Here is a 24,313-nt window from a genome sequence, read left to right as displayed (position 1 = left end):
AATAATGCTTCATATACTACAATTACTCAATTAAATCCCTATTGACATAACCCTAAACCTTTTTCTCTTAAACATCCAGCCAACTTGGTATCATATCCTGGTTTTCAGTGAATCAAATTTTTTCACGAATATGAAAGAACCACTTCTGCTATTCAACTACTGCAGTTGTTCGGCTGTTAAATGGTGTCTCTTTGCAACTCCATGGACTGCAGCACGCCAGGCTTCCCTGTGCTTCACCATCTCCCAGAATTTGCTTAAACTCATGGCCACTGAGCTGGTGAAGCCATCCAGCCATCTCCTCCTCTGTCACCCCCTCCTTCTCCTGCCCTCAATGTTTCCCAGCATCAGGGTCTTTTCCAGTGAATCGGCTCGTCGCACGAGGTGGCCAAAGTATTGGACCTCTGTATTCTACTATTAACCACAATCAAAATCTGACAATTCTAGAAAGGCCTGTGTTTACAACATTTGCATTCCATTCAGCCCATAAACCGCATACAACAACATCACTGCTTCGTTGGCAGGAACACAGCAAAGCGAAGCTGGTTGAGGTGCAGCTTCCAGTCAAGGTGAGGAGACAATGGTGCCCTGACCTCACACCCACAAGCACAAACCACAACCAATTACTAGAGAAGAAAAAAGATTTAAAGGAATAGAGATGCCTATAAATACTAAAGACACAGCACTGGCAACTGCCTATCTCATTACACACTAGTCACCAGATCTTCTGAAGTACCAAGGTTTAATAATACAACTGCTGTTTCCAAAACAGTCTCAAATATAGTTACGTTGTATGATAAAGCATAGTTACAACCTAAGCATTAGTCCAAAGTATAGATTAAACTCTAAACTCCGTGCTTATTTGCTCAGTCATGTCCGTCTCTTAGCAACCCCATGGACTGTAGCCCGCCAGGTTCCTCTGTCCATGGGATTCTCCAGGAAAGAATACTGAAGTGGGTTGCCATGCCCTCCTCCAGAGGATCTTCCTGACCCAGGGATCAAACCCAGGTCTCCCACATTGCAGGTGGATTCTTTACCATCTGAGCCATCAGGGAAGACCAGTTTAAGCTCCAAATTATGCAATTACTACGACCTCATCTGAAGACTTCCTACTCCACCTCTGCTGACAAACTATGAGTTATTTTTTACACGCACCTCTGGGTAGTCTGGGTAATATGAAGCACCACATTACTTCTCAAGACTAATCAGAGTATTAAAGTATAACATATTCACCTTCAATAAAGAATAGAGGGGTGTCCACAAAAATTCTAGGTTAACCTTTTTCCCATCGATGCCAAAAAAAGGCAATGAATTCAATAAGTAATACACAAAACAAATCTCTCACAAAAGTGAAGTGGTCAACTAACTACGGAGCACCGGTTTTGCATTCAGGTGTAAAGTTTATGCAAAAGAATAAGACATGAAACAACAAATATTTAACAGTCTAACAGACAATTTCACTAAGTTTTTTAAAAGCTCACATCCTTGTGGAGTCAAGAATAAAGGTCCACAAAGAGGAAGCCATATTCAGCATTCTTTTCGCAAAGTATTTACTGAGCACGCACCATGTGACAGACATGAAATAGACATTTCAAACAATAAAAGGCTCAGCTCTCGCCTTCATGCAATCAGAGAATGATTCAGACAAAACCAGTGGCTGTGATGACAAAATCAGTTCAACCCCCAAAACAACATGCAGACTTTAGGGTAACCAGAGAAGCCCTCTTCCGAGGAAGAACAGCGATGAGCAACAAGAACTCTGCTGTGATAAATAATCAGAAACCCCTAAAAGAGAAGTCTTAACACTAAAAGTAAGATAAGGACAGGGGGACTAAGAAGCTCTTATAAGCGTTATCCTGCACTATAGCTTTCCATGGCAATCAAGATATTGACGCAGCTTAGTATCAACTCCCTGGTGATAAAGCACTGACTCTAAGTTTAGATCACCAACTTTCATTCTAAATATAATCGGGGATGAAAAACACAATGATAAAATATAATCTGTTTCTTCTTTGGAAGCCCTTCTGCAGACAAAGGTGAATATGAAGCGAACTTAACAAAGCAGAAGTTAAAACATATTCTAATTTTCTTTAAAAGTGAGAGTAATCCAAAAAGCCAAGCTTATCGTCTCCCTAAACACAAACACCCCAGATCAGCAGTTAGCAATGCTGCCTGAAACCACCAATCACAGATGGTCAATAGTTATGTAATTTGGTAACAGAGGCTTCCCTGGTGGCTCAGACCGTAAAGCGTCTGCCTGCAATGCGGGAGACCGGGGTTTGATCCCTGGGTTGGGAAGATCCTCTGGAGAAGGAAATGGCAGCCCACTCCAGTACTCTTGCCTGGTAAATCCCATGGCGGGAGGAGCCTGGTAGGCTACAGTCCATGGGTTCACAGAGTCAGACACGACTGAGCGACTTCACTTCACTCACTGATCACTGTAACCCCTCCAAAAAAGCTGTCAGAAGAAAACAAACCAACAACTACACTCTCGTATATGTACATAAAAAAGATTCTCCAAATATATAAATACATGCCTTACATCTTATTTTTACAAATCAAATTCTGAAGTAAAGTTGCTTTATTGACCATTATAAAGGCCAGTATTATGTTACATTCTTACAAGGAAAATTATCTGTGATGGACAGAGTGAAAATTCATCATTTCCCAGATATTAAAAAAAGTTCAGACAAAAAAGTTTAGATAAAGCAACTCGAATCTACTGGCTTTAAAATATTGATTTAGGGAATTATTAACTTTAGCTTACCTTCATGATAATGAAAAATACATGCTAAACGTGAAGCTTAAACTTCCAAAGACCAGAATAAACACAGACATAACAGCAGGCAAAGGTTCTCCAGAAAATAAAAAATGAAAGTGTAAACGGGGCACCAGATATAGTGTAAGAGCTAAGAAAACAACACGGATATTTTGAAAAGAAAATTTATTTCATCAAGAAACACTTTCTAATATAATCCTGGAGGATCTTTTCTAGAAATGTTCAGGTGTCAGTGGGGAGGTTGTTGTTTAGTTGCTAAGTCATGCCTGACACTTTCCCAACCCCGTGGACTGTAGCCCACCAGGCTCCTCTTTACATGGGATCGATTCTCCAGGCAAGAACACTGGAGTGGGTTGCCATTTCTAAATGAAATATATAATCATTTGCCTGAAATGTCCTTCAAGTTTTGCTTTGCTTCAACATCTGCATAGCAACTTTTCACCCACAGAATAACCAGAAAAAACATATTTCTCTGAATGACAGGCCAGTTTTACTTAAAAACTACTCAGATAGTGTATCTCAGAAAGGACAGAAGTCTCAACCGAGTGCTTAAAAACAGAATTTAATAAAATCAACTGTGTTTCTGATTCAGGATTTTTAAAAATGCCAATGCATTCAGAATCCCTAAGAGTAAACTGAATTATCTACCACTAAGCTGAAAAAAAGATTCCTTTTCTCAACCAGACTTGGGAAATTTCTGAAAAAACAAATTATAAATAGGTCCATTCAAACAGAAAAACAAAATAACTATGTACCAAAATATTTTACATCTGAATTTTTTAAACCAGAAAAAAGAAAAATGAACTCATTATTCTGAAAGACAACATAATCCTGAAGGCTAAATGACTGCACGTCACTTTTCAAAGACCTGCTAATAAACCTATGAAGGAGCACAACTACGCATTATTAATTTGTTTACTAGCACCTAACTCGTAAAATCATTAGAGATGAGTTATGAACCAGGAGTGACTTATCGTTAAGTGTTCAAATTGGCACCCTGAACCTAATAATTCATATTGGCATTCAACAACGTATTAAGACGAATGGCTCTGCCAGTGCAGACGGAAGAAATGGATCTTCCCCCCCATCATGGGCAAAATCAAGACGCTGGGACGCTAAAAGTCAAGTTTGCTTAAAACTATAAACTGGGGTTTAACGATAAGGGATTCAATTTCATGACAATGTTCAAATTCGTCCAACAGGATTGGGGCCCTAAAGACGGCATTTCAGTAAACAGTATTAACTTGTAATTACCTACTGGGACAAATCAGAAATAGATGCTGGTAAAATCATTCCCTAAGAGAACACGAGTCCCGGGTAAGGTGTCTCTCTCGCGGCTGGAGGATGGGCTCTCAGGGTCCCTTCCCGAGCCCTCCCCTCCAAGGCCCTCCCACACCTCTCCCAGACCAACGCACGGGGAGGAGACCTATTTAAAAAACAGAAAACTGTTGGGAATTCTTTCAGCCGCTCTGCCACGAACAACTACCATTGTCCCAGGCCGAAGGCAAGCGAGATTTCCTCCTTTCCCAGGCGCACACCCAGGGCGGGCTACCCCCAAGCCAGGCCCGGAGCCACCATGCGCGCCCCGCCCTGCGCCCCCCGCCCCTCCCCAAGGCCCCCTCCCGACCCGATCGCCCCGGCCCCCGCCCCTCCCCCTCTCGACCCCCCTCCCCTCCCCCTCTCGACCCCCTCCCCCTCCGGACCCTCGCCCTCCCCCCGCCCCTCCCCCGCCCAGCCCCCTCCCCTCCCCCCGGGCCCGCGGCCGCGCGCACGGCCGGCGCGGGGAGGGGCGCCCGCCCGTCCACCTGAGCGCCGGCAGCGAATGGGAGGGACCGCCTCTCCGCGGAGTTCAATTCCGGGCCGCGTTATCAGCGGGGCCGCACGGTCGGAACAACTTCCCCGACATTGGCTGTGCGCGCCCGGCGCCGAGCCCCGCGGCCGGCCACACGCCCGCGCGCCCCGGGGACAAAGGTCCTCCGGGCGGGGGCCCCGCCAGCCGCGTCCCCGCCGCGCCCCGCGCCCCCGCCCCGCGCCCCCCGGCCCGGGCGCCCCCGCCCCGCGCAGGTGAGCGCGCCCCGCCCGCGCCCGCGGCCCGCACCTCGGTGGGCTGGCTGATCTCGAACAGGTCCAGCCGGTTGGCGTTCCAGTGCTGGATGATGTCGGCCAGCTTCCGCCGCTCCTCGTCGCGGCCGCCCGCCGACATCCTCCGGCCGCGGGGTCGGCTCGGCCGAGGGGCCGCGCGCCGGGGTCGGCGGGCCCGGCTCGCCGCCTGTCCGCCTCGGTCCCGCCGGCCGGCGCCCCGCGCTCCCGGCTCCGCGCGCCCTGCGCCCCGCCGCGCGCCCCGCGCCCCGGCCCGGCCGCCTCGGCTCTCGGCTCCGCCGGCTGCTCGGCCGCGTCCGCCGGCCCCGCGTCCGCCGCCGGCCGGTGTGAGTGCGCCCCGAGCGCCCGCCCCGCGCCGCCCCGCCCGCCGTGCGCGCCCCCGCCCGCGCCGCCCCGCCCGCCCGCGCCGCCGGCCTCCGCGAGGTGCTGCTGCTGCGCGCGCGCCGGGCGGGGCTGGTCCCGGCGGGCGGCCGAGTCCGACCGCCGCGCCGGGGGCGGACCGTGCCGGGTGCGGAGGCGGGTCCCGGATTCAGACGGGCGGGCCGGGTTTAGGTGGTACCGGCTTCGGACCGACGGTCCCGTGTCAGATGGGCGGGCCGGGTTCAGACGGTACCGGGTTTGGACCGGCGGTAGCAGGTCCGACCGGGGTTGTGGGTGGGCGGGGTTCGGAGGGACAGTACCAGGTCCGATCGGGGGGCCGGGTTCGAACGGTACTGGGTTCAGACGGGCTGGCTGGGTCCATATGCTGATGTGTTGGGTCGGCCGGCCTCGGGGTCGGGCTCGTGGGTGGAGTTCGGATGGACGGTACCGGGTCCTCCGGGCGGGCCGGGTTCGGCCAGACGTGCTGGGCTGTCGAGGCCCCGTGGCCAGGACGCGCGGAGCCCCTCTGCGCGCTGACCACACGGGCCCCGCAGCGCCCGACCAGGCCAGCTCCGGGGTGACCCTGTCCGCCCCGCCCGGGGCTGGGCCCCCTCGTCCGTGTTTGTCCCGCTGTGTCCGGGTCACGTGTGGACCGGAAAACCCGTCCTCTCCTAGCACAGGCTTCCAGTTACGGGGCGGGGGGTCCCCCGAGGTGCCCCCGCGGGGGGATGCTGCCTGTCCACTGCGCGGGCGCCTCTCAGGCTCCCGGTGTCCGCGCAGACCCCACATTCATTTCAGTAGCAAGTTTTGTCCATTTTAGGAATGTTTATTTCATTAGGGGTTTTTTAATTGCCTCTTCCTCGTGCCCCCCCCTTAAAAAAAAAAAAAAACTGGCTGCAGAACACCTGTCAGCAGACAGATCTCTGTGCTGCGCTCGGCCAGGTAAAACCAGCCTCCTGCCTTATCTGTGATGTGTGGGAACAAAAAGCCCTCCTCTCTGAAATACCGCGCCAAGTGATGAAAACAGCGAGCCGCGTTTGACACAGCCTTTTTATTTGTGCCATTACTTTGTCTTTTGCAGCGTGGAGACGGTTCTCCTCTCCACCAATTGGATTTCTTCTTTTCTGGGAAAGATGAGAATTCTATCATCCCTGCTGGGTTTTGTCTTCAGCCCTCTTTTCTGCAGCACTGGTACAGTTCAGCTTCATAAGGAGGCTTTTCAGCAGAGAAGCCTGCGGTGTTGAACCAGTGCCACGGGGGGATGAATTCTTCAATACATCTCTGGCCTCCTTTCTCGAAATTAAACTGTGGTGACTTGCAGGAAAGCATATGCGTATAAACAGCACATCCCTGTTCCGACATTCTGCTCCTTTATGCCTGTTAGTTCCTGTGCTTCTTGATAGACTCAAGTCGTTTTCTGTTTTGAGATTTTGTTTTTTTGTTTGTTTGTTGTGGTGAACATCACAGTATCCATCCAGTTCAGAGCTGTCCAGCTAGGTTGCACGCATGCCATGTGGGTCATCAGCTATATTGTCAGCTGAATTCTAACAGTAAGAGCTTTATTCCTGACGATGCTGTTAGCAAGGATCACTTGGCTGTTAGAGAAAAAAATAAATGCGTTTGCAAAGCTGGCAGTTAGGTTGCTGATGTCTGAAATAAGTACACGTGGTAAATTTAGTATTGCTGGAAAATAAAAATGAGCTCCCTGCAGTGTTGTTTTTGTAATAAAAATATAAAGCATACATGAAATGCATACAGTTTGATGCAGAGAAGGCTCTGAATCAAAGCTCATTATTACCATTTTTTGACTCATTAAAAATCCCCATTGGTGTTATGAGTGTATGAGCATATAGCTCCTCTGTCCATGTAATTCTCCAGGCAAGAATACTGGAGTGGGTTGCCATTTCCTTCTCCAGGGGATCTTCCTGACCCAGGGATCAAACCCGCATTTTCTGCTTTGGCAGGAGACTTCTTTACTGTCTGAGCCACCGCGTAAACCCGTACCATTCATAGGCGGGCCCAACCAATGTGAGCTTCTTGACAAAGGTTTAAAAGCAAGGTGAAACTCACAGAGTACCTATGATTCTTAAATTGTGTGTGTGCGTGTGTGTGTGTGTGTGTGTGCGTGTGGGCGTGTGTGGGCCCAGCCAATGAGAGTTTCTTAACAAAGGTTTGAAAGCGAGGTAAAACCCATAGAATACCTATGATTCTTAAATAGTGTGTGTGTGTGTGTGTGTGTGTGTGTGTGTGTGTGTGTGTGAGTCACTCAGTCGTGTCAGACTCTTTGCAGCCCCATGGACGATAGCCTGTTGGTCTCCGTCCGTGGGCTCTTCCAGGCAAGAATGCTGGAGTGGGTTGTCGTTTCCTTCTCCAGGGGATCTTCCTGAACCAGGGACTGAACCCTGGTCTCCTGCATTGCAGGCAGATTCTTTACCGTTTGAGCTACAGGGAAGTTCTTAAATCATGAAGATCCCTATCTATTTAGGGTGAAAACTTAAAGGTAACAAATTCTTCTACTGGCTGTTATTATTCAAGGCCCAAGAAAATGTGCTGAGCCATATGTTGATTTTGATGCCACATTATAAGAATAATAAGTAGGCATGCCATCCATCCTCTGTTCTCGTTGCACTGCTGAATTCTGATACATTTTGGAAATCATATGTGAGTGCTATTCAAGAGATGCTATATGAAAATTAAGTCGTGTGGGGTTTATAATTAATCCTGCCATGTAGGTAAGAACTGAGGTATGGAATGAGAGCCCAGACTGAAGGCAAACAACTCTGCACTGGATGAGGGTGAAAAGATTTTTTAATCTGAGTCTATTTTTTAAAATTAATTTTCCAATTTACATATTTACCTTTTGGTTTCCTTTTTAAGTATTATTTTTAGCTACATTTTAAGAAAATTAAGAGCTCCAGTTTAAGTCAACACTGACCTACCAATAATTCTAAATATCTGTAAAACAAATTACATAAAACCTTGCAATGTCATATCTTATATAAGGACAAATAAATAATGATAATTTTAAATTTCTGGTTAAGCTTTGAACATTTAGAAGTATTTTTTGAAGCATTATGAAAACCATGTTCTGAGACCAACCAAACGAAATGAATTTATTCCTGCCCCAGTTTTCACAGGCTCTGGAAAATAGAAAATGCCAGGGAGAAGATCAGGAGCTTAATCCACCTCAGAAGAAAAAAAATGATACAAATATATTAACTATGTATAACTATATCAACTATATTTAGTGACCTATGGGTCATTTTCTAGCCACCGATAGATTTCGTATTTCAGTAAATTAACCAAATTTAAAATATTTCATCCTGTAATCGTACTAAGCATCGTATAAGCTTTTTCTTGTATATATCAATTCAGAGGATCATCTTTAAACGAAAAGTAAAGGGGTATAATAAAGGTTCAAATAGGAGAATTTCTAGGGTAGACCACCTTCCTCAGTAGGCTAAAGTAAGTGAAAGTTAATTTAGTTTGCTAATCTAAAAGTTAAGTAATCAAACTTCCTTTGCCTAACCCATGGCTAGGAAGGTCAGTGTGGTTAATTCAGTTTTAAAAAGAAAAAAAATTCCAGAGGATTAGGTCTCAAGAAATAAAAGTAGCCTATGTGTTAACTTTACTGGGTAAATGGAGAAATATATACTTACACTTGAAAGAAATATACTTTATACTCTCTTCATTATATGCCAATGTTCCTGATATTTAGTTAAATTTTAGATTACGTAGATTTCAAAGAAAGCAGAGCCATAAAAAGCCCCTAAAAAGAGAATTTAACCTTACTTATTTAAAAATATGTATATATACATATATATGTTACTAACTGTTCTCTAGCATTTTATAAACTAAAGATAATGCTGGAAAAAAAACATCTATTTATCTAAAACAGATAAATAAGATATTTACACTGAGTGTAAAGAAAATGGCCCGTGTGTGTGTGTGTGTCTGTGTCTGAGTGTATGTTAGATTATGTCTGTGTGTGTGTGTCTGAGTGTCTATGTGTATCTTTTCGATGTGTGTTGGGTAGACGGAGAATTTACCGCGTGGACACTGCTCGCTCCCCCTCCTGATGTGCTACGGAGTGATGCCGTGCGGTTGCCCCCGTGACCAGGCCTGTCTTGCAGTTCCTGACTCTGCGCCCTCTCCCAGCGCTGAGTGCAGCACAGAGCTCTGCACACGGAGGGTGGCGGACCCTCAGCCGGACTGCCGAGTGTGGCACGCTGTGGGCCGCAAACACAGCGTCCACAGCTGCCGGCCAGCTCCCCCGGGCCAGCACCTGAGCAAGGGGCCTTCACGAGGCAGGGTCCTGAGCCTGGAGGTCTGGGAAGCTTTCCATCAGCTTTTCCCTATTCTCGTGACCACAGTCCCAAACGGTGGAGCTGGATGAGGAGAATGCCTCATTCCTAAAATTGAGCTCTTGAGCGCCTGAGCAGCTTCTGTAGGCGTCTGTCACCTGACTGTCACTGATACAACAAAGCAAAAGAAAATGTAGGAGACCTTATGGAAACCAGGTTCTGTGATGAGCTGAAAGTGAGAGCCCTCAGGCTCCAGAAGATCCAGAGTGTCAGGAGAAAGACCGGTGACTTAGACCTAAGAAGGCAAATGGTGCAGAAACATTAACAGTTACTCTCTGTGTCTCATGCCGTGTTCTGCTAGAAAGCAGGTATTTATATATTGCATACATATACACACACATATATATAATACTTATGGATATAAATATATAAACTTTCATATGTTATATATAATTGTATGATATATGCTGAGATATGGAATATGTATGATTTTTCTGGAAAACATACATTTGTTTGTTATTTTTTATTGAAGTTTCCCTGGATATACTTCCCTGGGCTTCGTCCGTGGCTTAGCAGTAAGGAATCCGCCTGTGGTGCAGGAGACACAGGAGATACAGGTTCGATCCTTGAGTGGGGAAGATTCCCCTGGAGGAGGGCACGGCAACCCACTGCAGTGTACTTGCCTGGAGAATCTGCATGGACAGAGGAGCCTGGCGGGCTCCAGTCCGTGGGGTCGCCGAAGAGTCTGACATGACTGAGCGACTAAGCTACAGATACGCTGTTGCGTGTTAGTGGTGCCACGTGGGGTCTGTCCTCTTCTTCTCTCGGTCTGACATCTCTCGCTGCGCCATGTCGCTGCGAATGGCGTCACTTCGTTCTTTTCGGGTCTGAGTAGCAGTCCGTGTGTGTAGGCACTGCCTCTTTTATCCATTCACCTGTCGATGGGCATTTAGATTGTCTCCGTGTCTTGGCTGTTGAGAGCCGTGCTGCTGTGAACATACGAGTGCGTGCATCTCTTTGAATCATAGTTTTCTCTGGGCATATCCCCAGGGGTGGGGTTGCTGGATCGGATGGTAACTCGCGTTTTCTGAGGACCCTCCATACTGTTTTCCCCAGTGGCTGCACCAGCTTTCATCCCCCTCAGCAGTGTAGGACGGTGCCCTTTCCTCCACACCCTCTCCAGCACTTGTTATTTGTAGACTTTTTGGTGATGGCCATTCAGGCTGGTGTGAGATGGTACCTCCTTGTAGTTTTAGTTTGCATTTCTCTAATAATTAGTGATGTTGAGCATCTTTTCATGTGCCTGCTGGCCATCTACATGTTTTCTTTGGAGAAATGTCCATTAAGGTCTTCTGCCCATTTTTCAATTGAGTTTGGTTTTTCGGTTGAGTGGGATGAGCTGTTTGTATATTTTGAAGAGTCAGCCCTTGCCTGTCATATCATTTGCAAATATTTTCTCTTATTCCATCGGTCTCTTTGGCTTTTTTTTTTAATTGTTGGAAAACATTTTAAAATGCAAACTCCCATTAAATTGTATTTCAACAAATAGAAGCATACCAAATGAAGGGAATGCATATTATTAAGGCTTTAGCAGCTTCCCTGGTGGCTCAGAAGGTCAAGAATCTGCCTGCTATGCAGGAGACCTGAGTTCAATCCCTGGGTTGGGAAGATTCCCCTGGAGGAGGGCATGGCAACCCACTGCAGTGTGCTCACCTGGAAAATCCCCATAGACAGAGGGGCCTGACGGGCTGCACTCCATGGGGTTGCAGGGAGTCAGACACTACTTAGCAGCTGAGCACAGTACAAACACAGCAGCAAAAATAAGATAAACCGAGGCAGAAAGTAGCCTGTAGCCTGCCAGGTTCCTCTGTCCACGGACGCCGGGAAGCTCTTCCTCACCCACCAGCGTCTCTGGAAACCAGAAACCCCGAATCACAGGTGTTTGCTTGTGCAGCACAACTTAAGCGAGGCTCTGCGGACGTTTGCAGAGATTCCGAGAAGTGGAAGGCTTGGGTCAGCTTCTGTTGTGATGGTGTTACAGGTCTATGCTCAGAGACTCCAACTCTGATTATACACGAGTGATGGGTGAAAAATAAAGAGAAAAGGTAAGTTTAGAGCTCACTTGAGACCACGTGGGCATCATTGCAGATCAGCGTCTGGACAGAGGTGCACAGCTGTGAGAGGGGCCTGAGGAACCTACCTGCTGGACCTGGGGGCCTGAGGAAGTGGATCTGCCAGGAGCTGGGCTCCAGTCAAGTCGGGGACTCCAGAGCACGCCCCGGGAGGAGAGGAGCCTTGACACATCCTCCGGCCTAGAACCAAGCTGAGCCCTGCAGTGGCTGCCTCTGGGAGACCTCCCGTCCGGAACGCACTCCAGGAGGAGGAACGCACTCCAGGAGGAGCGCCCTGTGTGGGCCAGGGCAAGGCCAGAGAGAGGGGTGAGCGGAGAGGCGCCAAGAGACCAAGGGAGATGGCCCCCGACCTGGGGTGAGCCGACCGACCCAACATGCCAAGGCCCACGTGTAGACCAGCTGCTAAAGGACCATCAGAAGCAGCAATCTAAAGATGAGCTCACTCTAGGAAAAGTAGAACATTCTAGAAAAAGTTTTAAGTGTTTGGGAACCTTTTTTAAAAAAATTGTTTATTTACTTGGCTGAACCAGGTCTTAGTTTTGTCCTGGGGGATTGGGATTGAACCCACGGCCCCTGCCCCGGGAGCTTGGAGTCTCAGCCGCTGGGCCACCAGGGAAGTCCCAATATCTGCGAAACTTAAGGGAATATATGATGAAGTAACATCCACAAAGAACGCAAAGAAAGAAAGCAACGTATTTATAAAGAACCAAACAGATTCTAGAAACCGTCCATGTGGGCGTTGCCGTAAAAAACCACCAAAGGAGGAAGACAAGTGCTGGGAAGCAGGTCTGGAAAGCAGAATGGGAAGAAAGAGGCTCCTAAATGTAAGCGTCCGTGAGCCTCGGGTTGGCCGGTGGAGTTCAGTCTCACCAGCACCCCAGGGGACAGAGGAAACGCAGAGCAGCCGGAAACACTGGGGAGTTTCCAGAATGGGGAAAATGAGCCTCCAGGTTAGAAGAGTTTCAGACAGGGAGCAGGTACAAAGCAGTGGAGCTACAGGGCAAAGGTCAAGGTGGAAACGGACTAGAAGCAGAGGGAAAAGGGCAGGATCAAAGACGACCCAGACGACAGGTCCCGGGTTTGGGGGAGCAAACCGCCCCTGAGGACTCGCGCTGCTGGCCACCGGCCCCTCCTCTGCGTTCTGCACGCGCTCTGCGGTCACGCCGTTTCCAGTTCCTCACTCAGGCGTGTGGGTGCATGTCTGCAGCGGCCCCGCTAAGACGGAGCTGTTGCACACCGTCCAAGTCACAGAGAGAGCTGTCTTTGGAGCTGCATCATCACCAAAGCGTTTGCTGGGAAGCTTTGTTTTTCAGCTGCTTCTTACAGAAGCTTCAGTGAGACACACCGGAGTCGTAAGAAGGCGCTCTTCTCCCGTCCCCGTGACCCAGCTCCAGCGATTACCACAAGCCTGCTTCATGGACCCTCTGCCCTCTTCCCTCATCCCCAGATGATTTCAAAACAAGAACCAAAAAATAAACCAGAAAACTAGACGTACTGATTCATTACTATCTTAGATGTATTAATATCTTAGAAGACAAGGACTATTAAATATTAAAATACATCAGTTCAGTCACTCAGTCATGTCCGACTCTTTGCAACCTCACGCCAGGCCTCCCTGTCCATCACCATCTCCTGGAGCTTGCTCAAACTCATGTCCATCGAGTCGGTGATGCCGTCCAACCATCTCATCTTCTGTCATCCCCTTCTCCTCGAACCTTCAATCTTTCCCAGCATCAGGGTCTTTTCCAGTGAGTCAGCTCTTCGCATCAGGTGGCCAAAGTACTGCAGTTTCAGCTTCAGCATCAGTCCTTCCAATGAACACTCAGGACTGATCTCCTTTAGGATGGACCGGTTGGATCTCCTTGCAGTCCAAGGGACTCTCAAGAGTCTTCTCTAACACCACAGTTCAAAAGCATCAATTCTTCTGTGCTCAGCCTTCTTTATGGTCCAACTCTCACCTCCAAACATGACTACTAGAAAAACCATAGCTTTGACTAGACTGACCTTTGTTGCCAAAGTAATTAAAATACATATTCCCCTAATATTATTGTCATACTGTGAAACTGGACAGTCATTCCTTAAAGTCATCAGCTATCAACTCAGTGTTCACATCTCAGAGGACTTCTGAAACCGTTGTTTCCTCTGCCTGATTCCAGACGCAGAATCAAAATGCAGGGCTAGTACACGCTTCTGAGAGTCAGGTCAGATCATCACTGGCTCAGGGGACCACTGAGGTCCTTTCTGACCTTGAGACTGTGACTTTCCCAATGTCACACAGCTGCAGTGACGCCTCTTCCTTCTCCTGGGTGAAGCCGGCTCCCTTGTATCACTGAACTGGCCTGGAAACGGTTTTATGCCTGTGATCAGAGGTGCTAGAATGAGAAGGTTGTTGGGGAAAGTCAAGCCCTCAAGTGTGAGGTCCATCTCCAAGTCATTGGATAGCAGACAGGGTCCTGGTAGCTCTCCTGAGGCGCAGTTTCCTCAGTGAACAGTAAACTTCATGATGGCAGTGACCCCAACAACCCGTCTGACAGAGCTGATCACAAGCTTTAAGTTAAAGGTAAGCATGAGAATGCGTTCTCCAAGTGCCTATGGCTGTAGGAACATCTTCGTTTTACTTTTGAACGCTGGCATGTGAGTGTTCAGTCCCGTCCACTCTTTGGGACCCCATGGACTGTAACCCACCAGGCTCCCCTGTCCATGGGACTCTCTAGGCAAGACTACTGGAGGGGGTTGCCATTTCCTTCTCCAGGGGATCTTCCCCACCTGGGGATGGAATTTGCATCTCCTGCACTGCAGACTCTTTACCCACGGAGCCACCTGGGAAGGCCACTGAATGAATGTTGGTCCTGCAGGGTGTTAAAAAGGTACACGAAGAGAAGGAAAGTCTAGGGAAAAACTAAATGTTTTTTTAAACAGACTTGGATGGAAGTGAAACAGTACAGAAGTATTCATGCTTATGTGTGTGGAGAAAAAAAAAATCATTAAATTTTAACTGTATGCAAATTGAATTATTAAAAGACACTACATTAGCAGTTCCGTTTGCAGAGTATTGAAGCAAGCCTTGGGAGGGTTTCAAACACAGCATGTGTGAGAGCTGACTGTATTGTCCTTGTTTGGGCAGTGGTTCCCTGGGATTTTTGCACTGCAACACTGCAGTCGGAATATACCGTACATGTCTAAGCTCTGCATCCTAGACGTGGGGGAGAGCAAGTGTGTGCTCACCCTCTCCTGAGTCCCTCAGCCACCTTTCCAGCTGGGCTCCACGTGCGGGATTCGGGGTGCCTCGCTGCCCACCCCCCACCACCCGGCACAGGCCTCCTGGGAAAGCCTGGCTCAGGGGCGTGTCCCTCTGGCCTCAGGGGCGTGTCCCTCTGGCTCGGGGGGCGTGTCCCTCTGGCCTCAGGGGCGTGTCCCTCTGGCCTCAGGGCCCTGCCTGCCTTCTGCTCTTCCCTACCGGGCTCCCAGCCTTACAGCTCTGGTTATAATTCTCCCCATCTGACAGGTCCTTCACACACCCTTTCCCCAGGCCAGACCGTCTCCATCTTCCCAACACACTGCTCTGATCATATCTCTGTCCGCACCAGTAAAACCAAGTCATCCAAGTTGACCCAGCCCAGTTCCTTTTTTTAGCTCAGTTCCTACTGTCTCACGTGTGCGTTCCAGGCAGGTTGTCCCTGACTCCATCTTACAAACGCCCTCTGCCCCATACCTGCCAGCTTCACTCATCCCTCCAGGGGAAGGCCCCCTTCAGACCCACCGCTGGGGACCCTCACCGACCCCCTTAGACCTTAGCACCGAGGACTGGCTTCTGTTTTCCTCTCTCAAACACGCAGAACGTCACCTTACATGTGTGAGGTCAGGCAGCTCACAGTGAAACGGTGTAAAGTGTGTCTCTTCTGGGAGGAGGGGCCCGTGACTGACCGTCCAGCCCTGTTTGCCCTGCAGTGACTTAGTCCACGTGGGAATGAAGGCTCCATAAAGCCAAGCGGCCGTCTGAGCCCCAGCTGACCCTGCAGGGTTCCTGAGCCCCACGGTGGGTTTGAACACGGCAGTTTAGGGCCCTTATTACCAGGGCACAGCCTGGCCTGTCTGCAGAACAGTTGTCGACTTCGAGTCACAGGTGGACGTGCCCCTCCCACCAGAAGCGATCCCCAACCCACCAGGCTTCGGGGCCCCTTCTCCTGAGCTCCGTTGCTCAGTTTGTGGACATAACCTGGGGTGACCCTCTCTGAATGTCAAACTGCCCTTGGCTACTAATGCCCCCGAAGCCTCTTTCTTTTCAAAGTTTCTTTTTGACCCGTGGACCTTTTTAAAGTCTTTATTGAGTCTGTTACACTATTACCTCTGTTTCATGTTTTGTTTTTTTAATAGTCAAAAGGGACAATAGTTTTATTCATTTAAAAAGATTGTTACTTGCTTATACATTGATGTGGACCAAAAATCAAAACTATTTACAAAGGTATTGTAAGTTGTCTTATTTCTCTTTTCCACATCTGACCCCCATTTCATGTAAGTAAACTATTTTTTTATTCGTTTCCTTTGTACTTCGAGGGTGTTTGTGCGCATATGATTAAATTGCGTTCTCTACTGCTACTAAGTCACTTCAGTCGTGTCTGACTCTGTGTGACTCCATATCCCCTGTTCTGCCCCGTGTGGTTTTCATGTAACAGTGTATACTCTCGCTAGTTCTGCATCAATACATGGTTTCTGTTTTTTGGACCTTGAGTCATGTGGGGTCTCAGCTTCCCAACCAGGGATGGAACCTGCACCCCCTGCGCTGGAAGGTGAAGTTCTAATCACCTGACCGCCAGGGAAGTCCCCCGGACTGTTTTCTGAAAGCCAGTTTTCTAGTCTGAATATTTGACACGATGCCTCTGAAGCGTGACGGATAAATGAACTGCACTTCTGCGGTGACACCGACGCAGGGCTCCCTAGACGGAGAACCTTTCCACCGACATTGTTTTCTCTTCTTGGTATAGGAAATGCACAACCCTAAACTAATCCCAGAGGGTAAGATTTTATTTTTATTTTTCTGCAATTTATAGAATAATTACAAGACTGAACAGATAAATTTTTCTACCCAGTAATTTTACCAGTTTGATTTCTTCTAAATAAGGCACAGATATTTATTTTTTAAGGTAGTTAACAAGGCAAACGGTCGCTATAAATAATTTGATAGCATTATTACACAATACTATTCTTATATTTCTAAAGAATTTTTAGATTGATTTTTATATAAATCTATAAAAAATCAATTTTAAAAAGCCAATTATGTATCAGAAAAGTTCAAAATCATAGACTGAAAAAGTTTAGTTGTTAATATAATGTCTACAATTACCTTTGACCTGAGTGAGTATCTAACTGCTTTGAAATGTGGGACAATTTTTGGTTTCAAGGGTTTTCCTTTTTTTCTGGTTTGTTTAATGCATACTGAAATATCAAGGATAGAATGAACAAATATAGAGTAACTCACATTTTAGATAGTTGTTGCTCAGTTCCTCAGTCGTGTCCGACTCTTTGCGACCCCATGGACTGTAGCACACCAGGCCTCCCTGTCCATCACCAACTCTCGGAGTTTACTCAAACTCATGTCTGTTGAGTCGGTGATGCCATCCAACCATCTCATCCTCTGTCGTCCCCTTCTCCTCCTGCCTTCAATCTTTCCCAGCATCAGGGGCTTTTCCAGTGAGTTAATTCCTTGCATCAGGTGCCCAAATTATTGGAGTTTCAGCTTCAGCGTCAGTCCTTCCAATGAACACCCAGGGCTGATCTCCTTCAGAATGGATTGGTTGGATCTCCTTGCAGTCCAAGGGACTCTCAAGAGTCTTCTCCAACACCACAGTTCAAAAGCATCAATTCTTCGGCGCTCAGCTTTCTTTATAGTCCAACTCTCACATCCATACATGACTATTGGAAAAACCATAGCTTTGACTATACAGACCTTTGTTGGCAAAGTTATGTCTCTGCTTTTTAATGTGCTGTCTAGCTTTGTCATAGCTTTTCTTCCAAGGAGCAAGCATCTTTTAATTTCATGGCTACAATCACCATCTGCAGTGATTTTGGAGCCCAAGAAAATGAAGTCTGTCACTGTTTCCATTGTTTCCCCATCTATTTGCCGTGAAGTGATGGGACCGGATGCCATGATCTTCGTTTTCTGAATGTTGAGCTTTAAGCCAGCTTTTTCACTCTCCTCTTTCACCTTCATCAGTGAAGTCGCTCAGTCGTGTCCAACTCTTCGTGACCCCATGCCAGGCTCCTTCTGCCAGGCTCTTCCATCCGTGGGATTCTCCAGGCAAGAATATTGGGGTAGGTTGCCATTTCCTTCTCCAAGAGATCTTCCTGACCCAGAGATTGAACCTGGGTCTCCCACATGCAGGCAGAAGCTTTACCATCTGAGCCACCAGGAAAGGTGGAAGGAAGTTTTAGATTAGATGGAAGGAGTTTGTTGTTTGGACAGTAAATTCTCCTTATGTGTTAATACGTCCTGAGACCATGACTTTTTCACTAGGCTAGCAGAGAGGTCAGGAATACATACATTTCTAACTCAACAGTACCAGGTACTGTGTGGTTTCAGTATTTCTCATGAGAAGCTTGAGTATCATTAGTGTCTTTTAAAGCATAAATAGCAGTTTATTAGAGGATTTTCTATGGTTGAGTCCTTCTGTTTCCACTGGGATTCTGGAAATGGATTCTTTTTAATAACAAAATTTTTTTCAAGAAGCAATTTTAAATTATAAATTTCTGCACACCATTATTAATTGAAGAAGACAAGATTGCAGTTTGAATTCCAATATATATAGTAAAGTGACAACAAATGATGGGAAACGTTGAGTATCGGGTTGAGAGATCAAAGAGACTCACATTATTAGAGTGGAAGGTGGGTTTTATTGGCATTTTTCAGGAAGTTCAGCAAATTTTTAAAAAATAGTCACTTTATTGAGACATAACTCACATGCTATAAAATTCACCTTTACGAGTGTCCATCTCAGTGAGTTTTCGTACACTCACAGGGTCGTGCAAACATCACTAGTAATGTCAGAGCATCTTTTCTCCCACAAACGGGTGAGCAGTCAGTCCTCATCCTGCCCAACCCCCACAACCGTAGTAAACACTGACCTGTCTCCACTGATCTGTCTCCACGTCGATGCCTATTCTCGATGTTTCATTTAAAAGGCGTCATGCCATATGTGGTCTTTTGTGACTGGCTTCTTTCACTTAGTATGTTTTCAAGGTTTGTCCATGTTGCAGAACAATTTTGTTTTAAAATGAAAAAGGTTACCATACAAATCCTATACGATGATCAAAATATAACCATTACAATAATAGACTTAGTTATTCCTACCCAATGTGTTTTGTACATAAGGTGCTAATATTTATAATGAATTTTATAGATTAAAACATTCTTTAAAAAAATAAATAAATAAAACATTCTTGCCTTAGTTCATTTTGTTGAAAGGGGAAAAGAAAGTTGCAGGGTAATGATGTACAATTAATATTTCTAAAATATATTCTTAGTCAATGAAGAAATCTTCCTAAATTATTAAATATAACTAAAATTGGATAATGTATTTTGAATGATGTAATCATTAAATTGAAAGCTTTCATTAAAAATAGAGGGTAACTTATCTTGCTTTTCTATGCAAATTAAAAATGTGAAACTTCACAGCTAACCTGAGAAGCTTTAATTTGGAAACATTCAGGCCTGAGGTTTTATGAGATGCCAAGATTCTACTCAAGTCTCGAATATTCACAGCACACACGTCTGGGGAGGGGAGGAAATGAAGATTGCAATGGATCACAAGGCAATAGCTTGACTGTGGTGATATTTCTATGGGTGTGTATGTATGTGAAAACTAAAAAAAAAGCATACTCTTTAAATATGTGCAGTTTATTGTATGTCAATTATACCTCAGTAAAGCTGGCAAAAAAGATTCTCCCCTATCGGAAACCCCGGTCATGTCATATGTCTGCTAAATGTTGTGCTCTTGGTCAAAGTGGTTTCCTGTGTGGTTTTCACTTCTTGAAGTAGTTAGGCTTAGGCAAGAATCTGGCTCCTTTTTTTTCCTGATCCTTTTTAAGAAGATTTCATTTTGCAATTTCGCTGCTTTTTTTTTCATGGGCAAATATAGCACAAACAATGTTAGAAGTAAATCAGCAATCAATATTGGAAATAGTACATAACATTTCAACTGTGTAAAATCTTTCTCTGTGTCTAGAAATGAATTATACTCTCTAAATTTAAATATATATTTTGAAAGTGTTGTCTGGTAAGAAATCCCTGCAGAAATGCACACATAATAATGACTTAGAAATTTTGTTTAGAGACCAGCTCAAGCTATTGAGAAATATTAATGTAATATTATTGACTTTGCAAGAACAAAATTGCATAATGTGCCCACATTCAGGTGCCACATCCAGTAGCGGGGAAAGTGGCATGGTCTGAAGAGTCCAGAGCTGGGGGCGGAGTCCCAGAGATGGGGGCGGAGTCCCAGAGCTGAAAGCAATCTCTGTCAGGATATGCCCTGTTTCTGCTACAGCTCTGACTCCCCTGCTGGTATTCCCTCTGTGTTTCATGTTCTGCATATGAAAAACACAGGATGGTAGTGCCAGGCTGTGAGGCCTGTTTAAAAGCATTGACGGTAATAGACCTGTCACTGAAAAATCTAGATACTCGGGAAGCTAGGAGGGAAGTTCTGGCGTCTGTGGTATACTGCCTTTTTTGTATTACGATTTCTCGCTCACGTGGAAGGGTGCTGTGCAGCTGTCTGGTAGAGATGAGCGCAGGAGTCAGACCCACTTGCACTGGAATCCTGATGCTTCAACTCCAGCTCTGTGAGCTCGAGCAGCTCGGACGCCTTCCTCGGTGTTTAATTTTTTCTTGTTGTTCACTTGCTAAGTCATGTCCTACACTTTGTGACCCCACGGACTGCAGCATGCCAGGCCTCCCTCTCCATCACCATCTCCTGGAGTTTGCTCAGACTCATGTCCATTGAGTGATGCCATCCAGCCCTCTCATCCTGTGTCGTCCCCTTCTCCTCCTGCCCTCAATCTCTCCCAGCATCAGCGTCTTTTCCAATGAGTTAGTTCTTCACATCAGGTGGCCAAAGTACTGGAGTTTCAGCTTCAGCGTCAGTCCTTCCGATGACTATTCAGGGTTGATTTCCTTTAGGATGGGCTGATTGGATCTCCTTGCGGTGTTTGATTTATGTATCTGTAATAACTGGAAGCAGATTGCCCACCGTCGTGACATGGTTCTCGCACTGATGGAGCACTGATCTTTGTCACAGCCATCTTTCCCAGGATGAAGGCGGAGCAAACAGCCTAGGGGGACGGAGCAGCTCCCTCCCTCGAATCTCAAGGGGCAGGGGCAGGTTTTCGCTTCCCTGATGGCTCAGATGGTAAACCGTCAGCCTGCAATATGGGAGACCTGGGTTCGATCCCTGGATCGGGAAGATCCCCTGGAGAATGAAATAGCAACCCACTCCAATACCCTTGCCTGGAAAGTCCCATGGACGGAGGAGCCTGGTAGGCTACAGTCCATGGGGTCGCAAAGAGTCAGACATGACTGAGCGACTTTCCTTTGTAGTGAACAGTGTCTCCCTCTGGAGTCGGGGGCAGGTTGTTTGCAGCCCATCATAAAAGACTGGGGGACCCTGGGCTAGGAGTTGGTCCCCTGGGACTCAAACCCCCATGGTACTTGCGGGTGGGGGACAGAGGTAGGCGTGGAACTCAGACTGCCTGTTGAGCTGGGAGTAGTGGGCCCTTTGACTCTAAGCTTGGAGGCTCCTGTGTTCCGCCAGCTTCGCTGGCACCGTGCCAGGCTAACCCTCCAGCTTCCATGGAGGGTGAAGCCTCGCCCGTTCCTCATTGCTGATGCTCACCTTCAGGTTTTTGGGAGGATGGGCGGAAGCACTCGATCACCCTGGCAAATGCCAGTCTCTCAAAGTCATGCTCCCTTCCTCTCTGACACCAAGAGCTTTTTTTCCACTATAAATACTTGTCAACTCATCATTACTTCTTTTAGGTTTCAGTTGATACCCGTAATTAGATTCAAGTTCCATATCCTAATTACACCTCCGGGACACACAGGCAGATGAAAAGGAAGTGCATTTTCCAGCGTTTTTCTCGAAGCTCAAGTCGGCTGTTCAAGTATCTCCGAGGGTAGACTGAACCTTTTTCCCTGTCTGGTGGTACCCGAGTATCTGGCGTCGGGACCTATTTTAAACGTTTTCCATAAAATGTGCACCTTGTACGATACAGCACGTGTGTTTTAAAAAGAAATATGCAAGCAAAGAATGTCCATCACGCATCAATTTTGTCCTGTGTTTCTTGTTGACAGGAAACAGAAGAGGAGGCTATAAATAGATCATGAAAAGAAGAACAAGAGCTGGATCTCATGAAGGTACAAGCTGACTCCCAGGGCTCGCCAGGCACCGCAGCGCGACTCGAGGCGAGCCGTGTCGTGCCTCACAAGCGCTGTGGCGGCTTCCTCTGTTTCTAGTTTCCATTTGAAGACAGGGCGGAGTCCCCCTAACTTCTGTGACTGCACCCTTGCCTGCTGGACCTCTGCCAATACTGGATATTGATTGTTTGTGAGATCACTGCCCTATAAGAGTTCACAGTGTTTGAGAATTCTTGCCAGAGCTTCTCGTAAAGAAATTTCACAGAGAAATCATGAAATATTACACCACGTGATACAGCACTTCTTTGTCAACACATCTCATCGTAACTTCTGTTTAAGGAAAGCATCAAAAAACCACCCAATTGTGCTGAGTTTGGTCCCAGTGGAGGACGTCTTTGTAATGTGCTTCTGGGCAGTTTCCTTTCGAGCCCCTCCCCCAGACCATACACCCGTGAGCCTGATTTGCAGCTTGTTTGTCAGAGAAGATTTCAGTTTCCCTCTTACTCTGGGACACATTTCTGCCTGCGAGTGCCGTGTTCGCATCTCTGGCCGGTCTGGCTGCAACCGGGCCACGAGCGACACCAACACGAAGCGTGGGGATTGCCGCCTTTGTTGTCTGAGAATGGCGGCGTGACCCACCATCTGGGCGAGAACAGACCAGAAGCGCCCGAGATCGGGGCAGCCTGGGTCAGCCGGACCCCGCCCCGCATGCAGGTGCTGGGCAGACAGCGCCTGTCTTCCCAACACTCAGTTCTCTACGCGTGTGCCCCCCTCCACGTCCTCGGGGTCTCACTGCCCCCTACCCTGGCTGGCTTGTAGAGAGACTAGAGGCAGGATGTTAGGAAGCTCAAGCCCTGGCCTCATGAGGGTCCTCGTGACGTATGGACAATGGAGGAAGGGACTTCGCGGTTCCTAATTCCTGTGACTGCCTGCTCTCAGCCAGCCTTCCCTGCCCCGCTCTGTGCCCCGGGGGGGGGGGTGGGGGGGGGTGTGGTGACCTGCCCCGCTGTGAACTGCAGACGGCACAGGCTGGAGGGTGGGGGGCAGAGAGAGGGTGGGGTCTCTCTCCCCGCTGCTCCCCAACTTCCTGCCGCCTCGCAGTGGCTTTATCCTTCCCTCCGGACTCGGCTCTTGCCGAGGGGCCCTCGGGACAGCCGCCCTCTCGGGGTCCAGCATCACTGGTCCGTGCCCTCCAGTCTGGGGCCAACAGGCGGTACCGCCTCCCTTGTTGCTTAGTTCCGAGCGGTCCGGAAGCTCCATCCCCCACCCCACCCTGTATATTGAGATGCATGTCGAGCTACAGTTGGCAAACTTGCGGCTCACCCGTGTAAACACCACGCGGCGGTCAGGGCTCCGTTCGCAGACTCGTGCAGCTGTGACCACCAGCAATTTTAGATCGCTGTCCACAGCCCGGAAGAAATCCCACGCCACCCCCGCCCCGCGCCTCTGGCCCCCCGAGGGAAGCGCTGCACCCCTCTCGTTCTGGGCGTTTCCACCGAGGGGCTCCTCCCCCACCCCCCCTCCCTCCATGTTCGGTGGCCGTGCCCACGTCTGTGCCTCCACAGAACTCTCCTCGGCTGAGCCCTCAGCGGTGTGCCACCCTTCTGGCTGGGAGTGCACCGGCTTGGACTCGCATGCCAGTCCGGTACAAAAAGAAGAAAGAAACAGACTTCCCAGCTCTGGGCATCAGGTGGGCGGCGCCCCTAATAAAGACGTGGAAGCAGAAGGTGCCCGGTTGGAGTCGCCTGATCAGCGACGAGGTGCCTGCCCAGTGGGGGCCACCCTGGTGCTCAGGAGCGTAGCATAGCCCCGCGGCTCCGTCCTGAACCCCCACCCTTCGCCCCCAGCCCACACCCCAGCGCAGAGGCCCAGCTCAGACCAGAGGATCCCCGGGAGCGGCCCAGGCTCTCTTTGTTCTTCGAAAGGTGTGAAGACCCCCAGCCCCACCCTCCTGCCCCCATCACCCTTCGGACGCCTTTAGCTGCGTCTTCCGACCCCCTTTTCTGGTCCCCATGTCCCCGGCCTGCCCGTCCTCCACCCCACGGCGTGCTGCACCGCAGAAGGCCAGCTCCGGTCCCACAGCAAATGGGACCAAGTTTGCAGAAAGGGGGGTGAAGGGGAGTGAACCGGTGGATGGAGCCGGCGCCTCCTGACAGGCTGGGGCCTCCACAGGCTCTAGCTTCTCCACTGATCCTGGAGTGAGCAGAAGTCTAGATGAGTCCTGGGGGGTCCCGCG

General features: G+C 48.3%; 1 protein-coding gene and 1 long non-coding RNA gene across 19 annotated transcripts in view; one reads left to right on the top strand and one right to left on the bottom strand.

Annotated features, from left to right (window-relative positions):
* AFDN (afadin, adherens junction formation factor) overlaps nucleotides 1-5,415 on the bottom strand; it is a 111,964-nt gene extending 106,549 nt beyond the window's left edge. For 7 of the 18 annotated variants that reach the window (XM_069599354.1, XM_069599366.1, XM_069599358.1 and 4 more), the window contains exon 1: nucleotides 4,875-5,415. In XM_069599354.1, the coding sequence (XP_069455455.1) occupies nucleotides 4,875-4,979 (105 nt within the window). In that variant the 5' untranslated portion in view covers nucleotides 4,980-5,415. Of the gene's footprint in view, nucleotides 1-4,581; nucleotides 4,791-4,874 lie in introns of those variants that run through there. The other 11 variants (XM_069599357.1, XM_069599368.1, XM_069599372.1 and 8 more) reach the window with 4 other exon arrangements.
* On the top strand, nucleotides 4,572-23,803 carry LOC138445413 (uncharacterized). Its single transcript, XR_011258860.1, has 2 exons — nucleotides 4,572-4,840; nucleotides 22,015-23,803. It is a non-coding gene; the product is annotated as an uncharacterized lncRNA (long non-coding RNA).
* Nucleotides 23,804-24,313: the final 510 nt, after the last annotated feature.

Source organism: Ovis canadensis, chromosome 8 (assembly GCF_042477335.2).
Source record: "Ovis canadensis isolate MfBH-ARS-UI-01 breed Bighorn chromosome 8, ARS-UI_OviCan_v2, whole genome shotgun sequence".
NCBI lineage: Eukaryota > Metazoa > Chordata > Mammalia > Artiodactyla > Bovidae > Ovis > Ovis canadensis.
The sequence above is the reverse complement of the archived record's forward strand: the minus strand, read 5'-3'. Positions and strand labels throughout refer to the sequence as shown.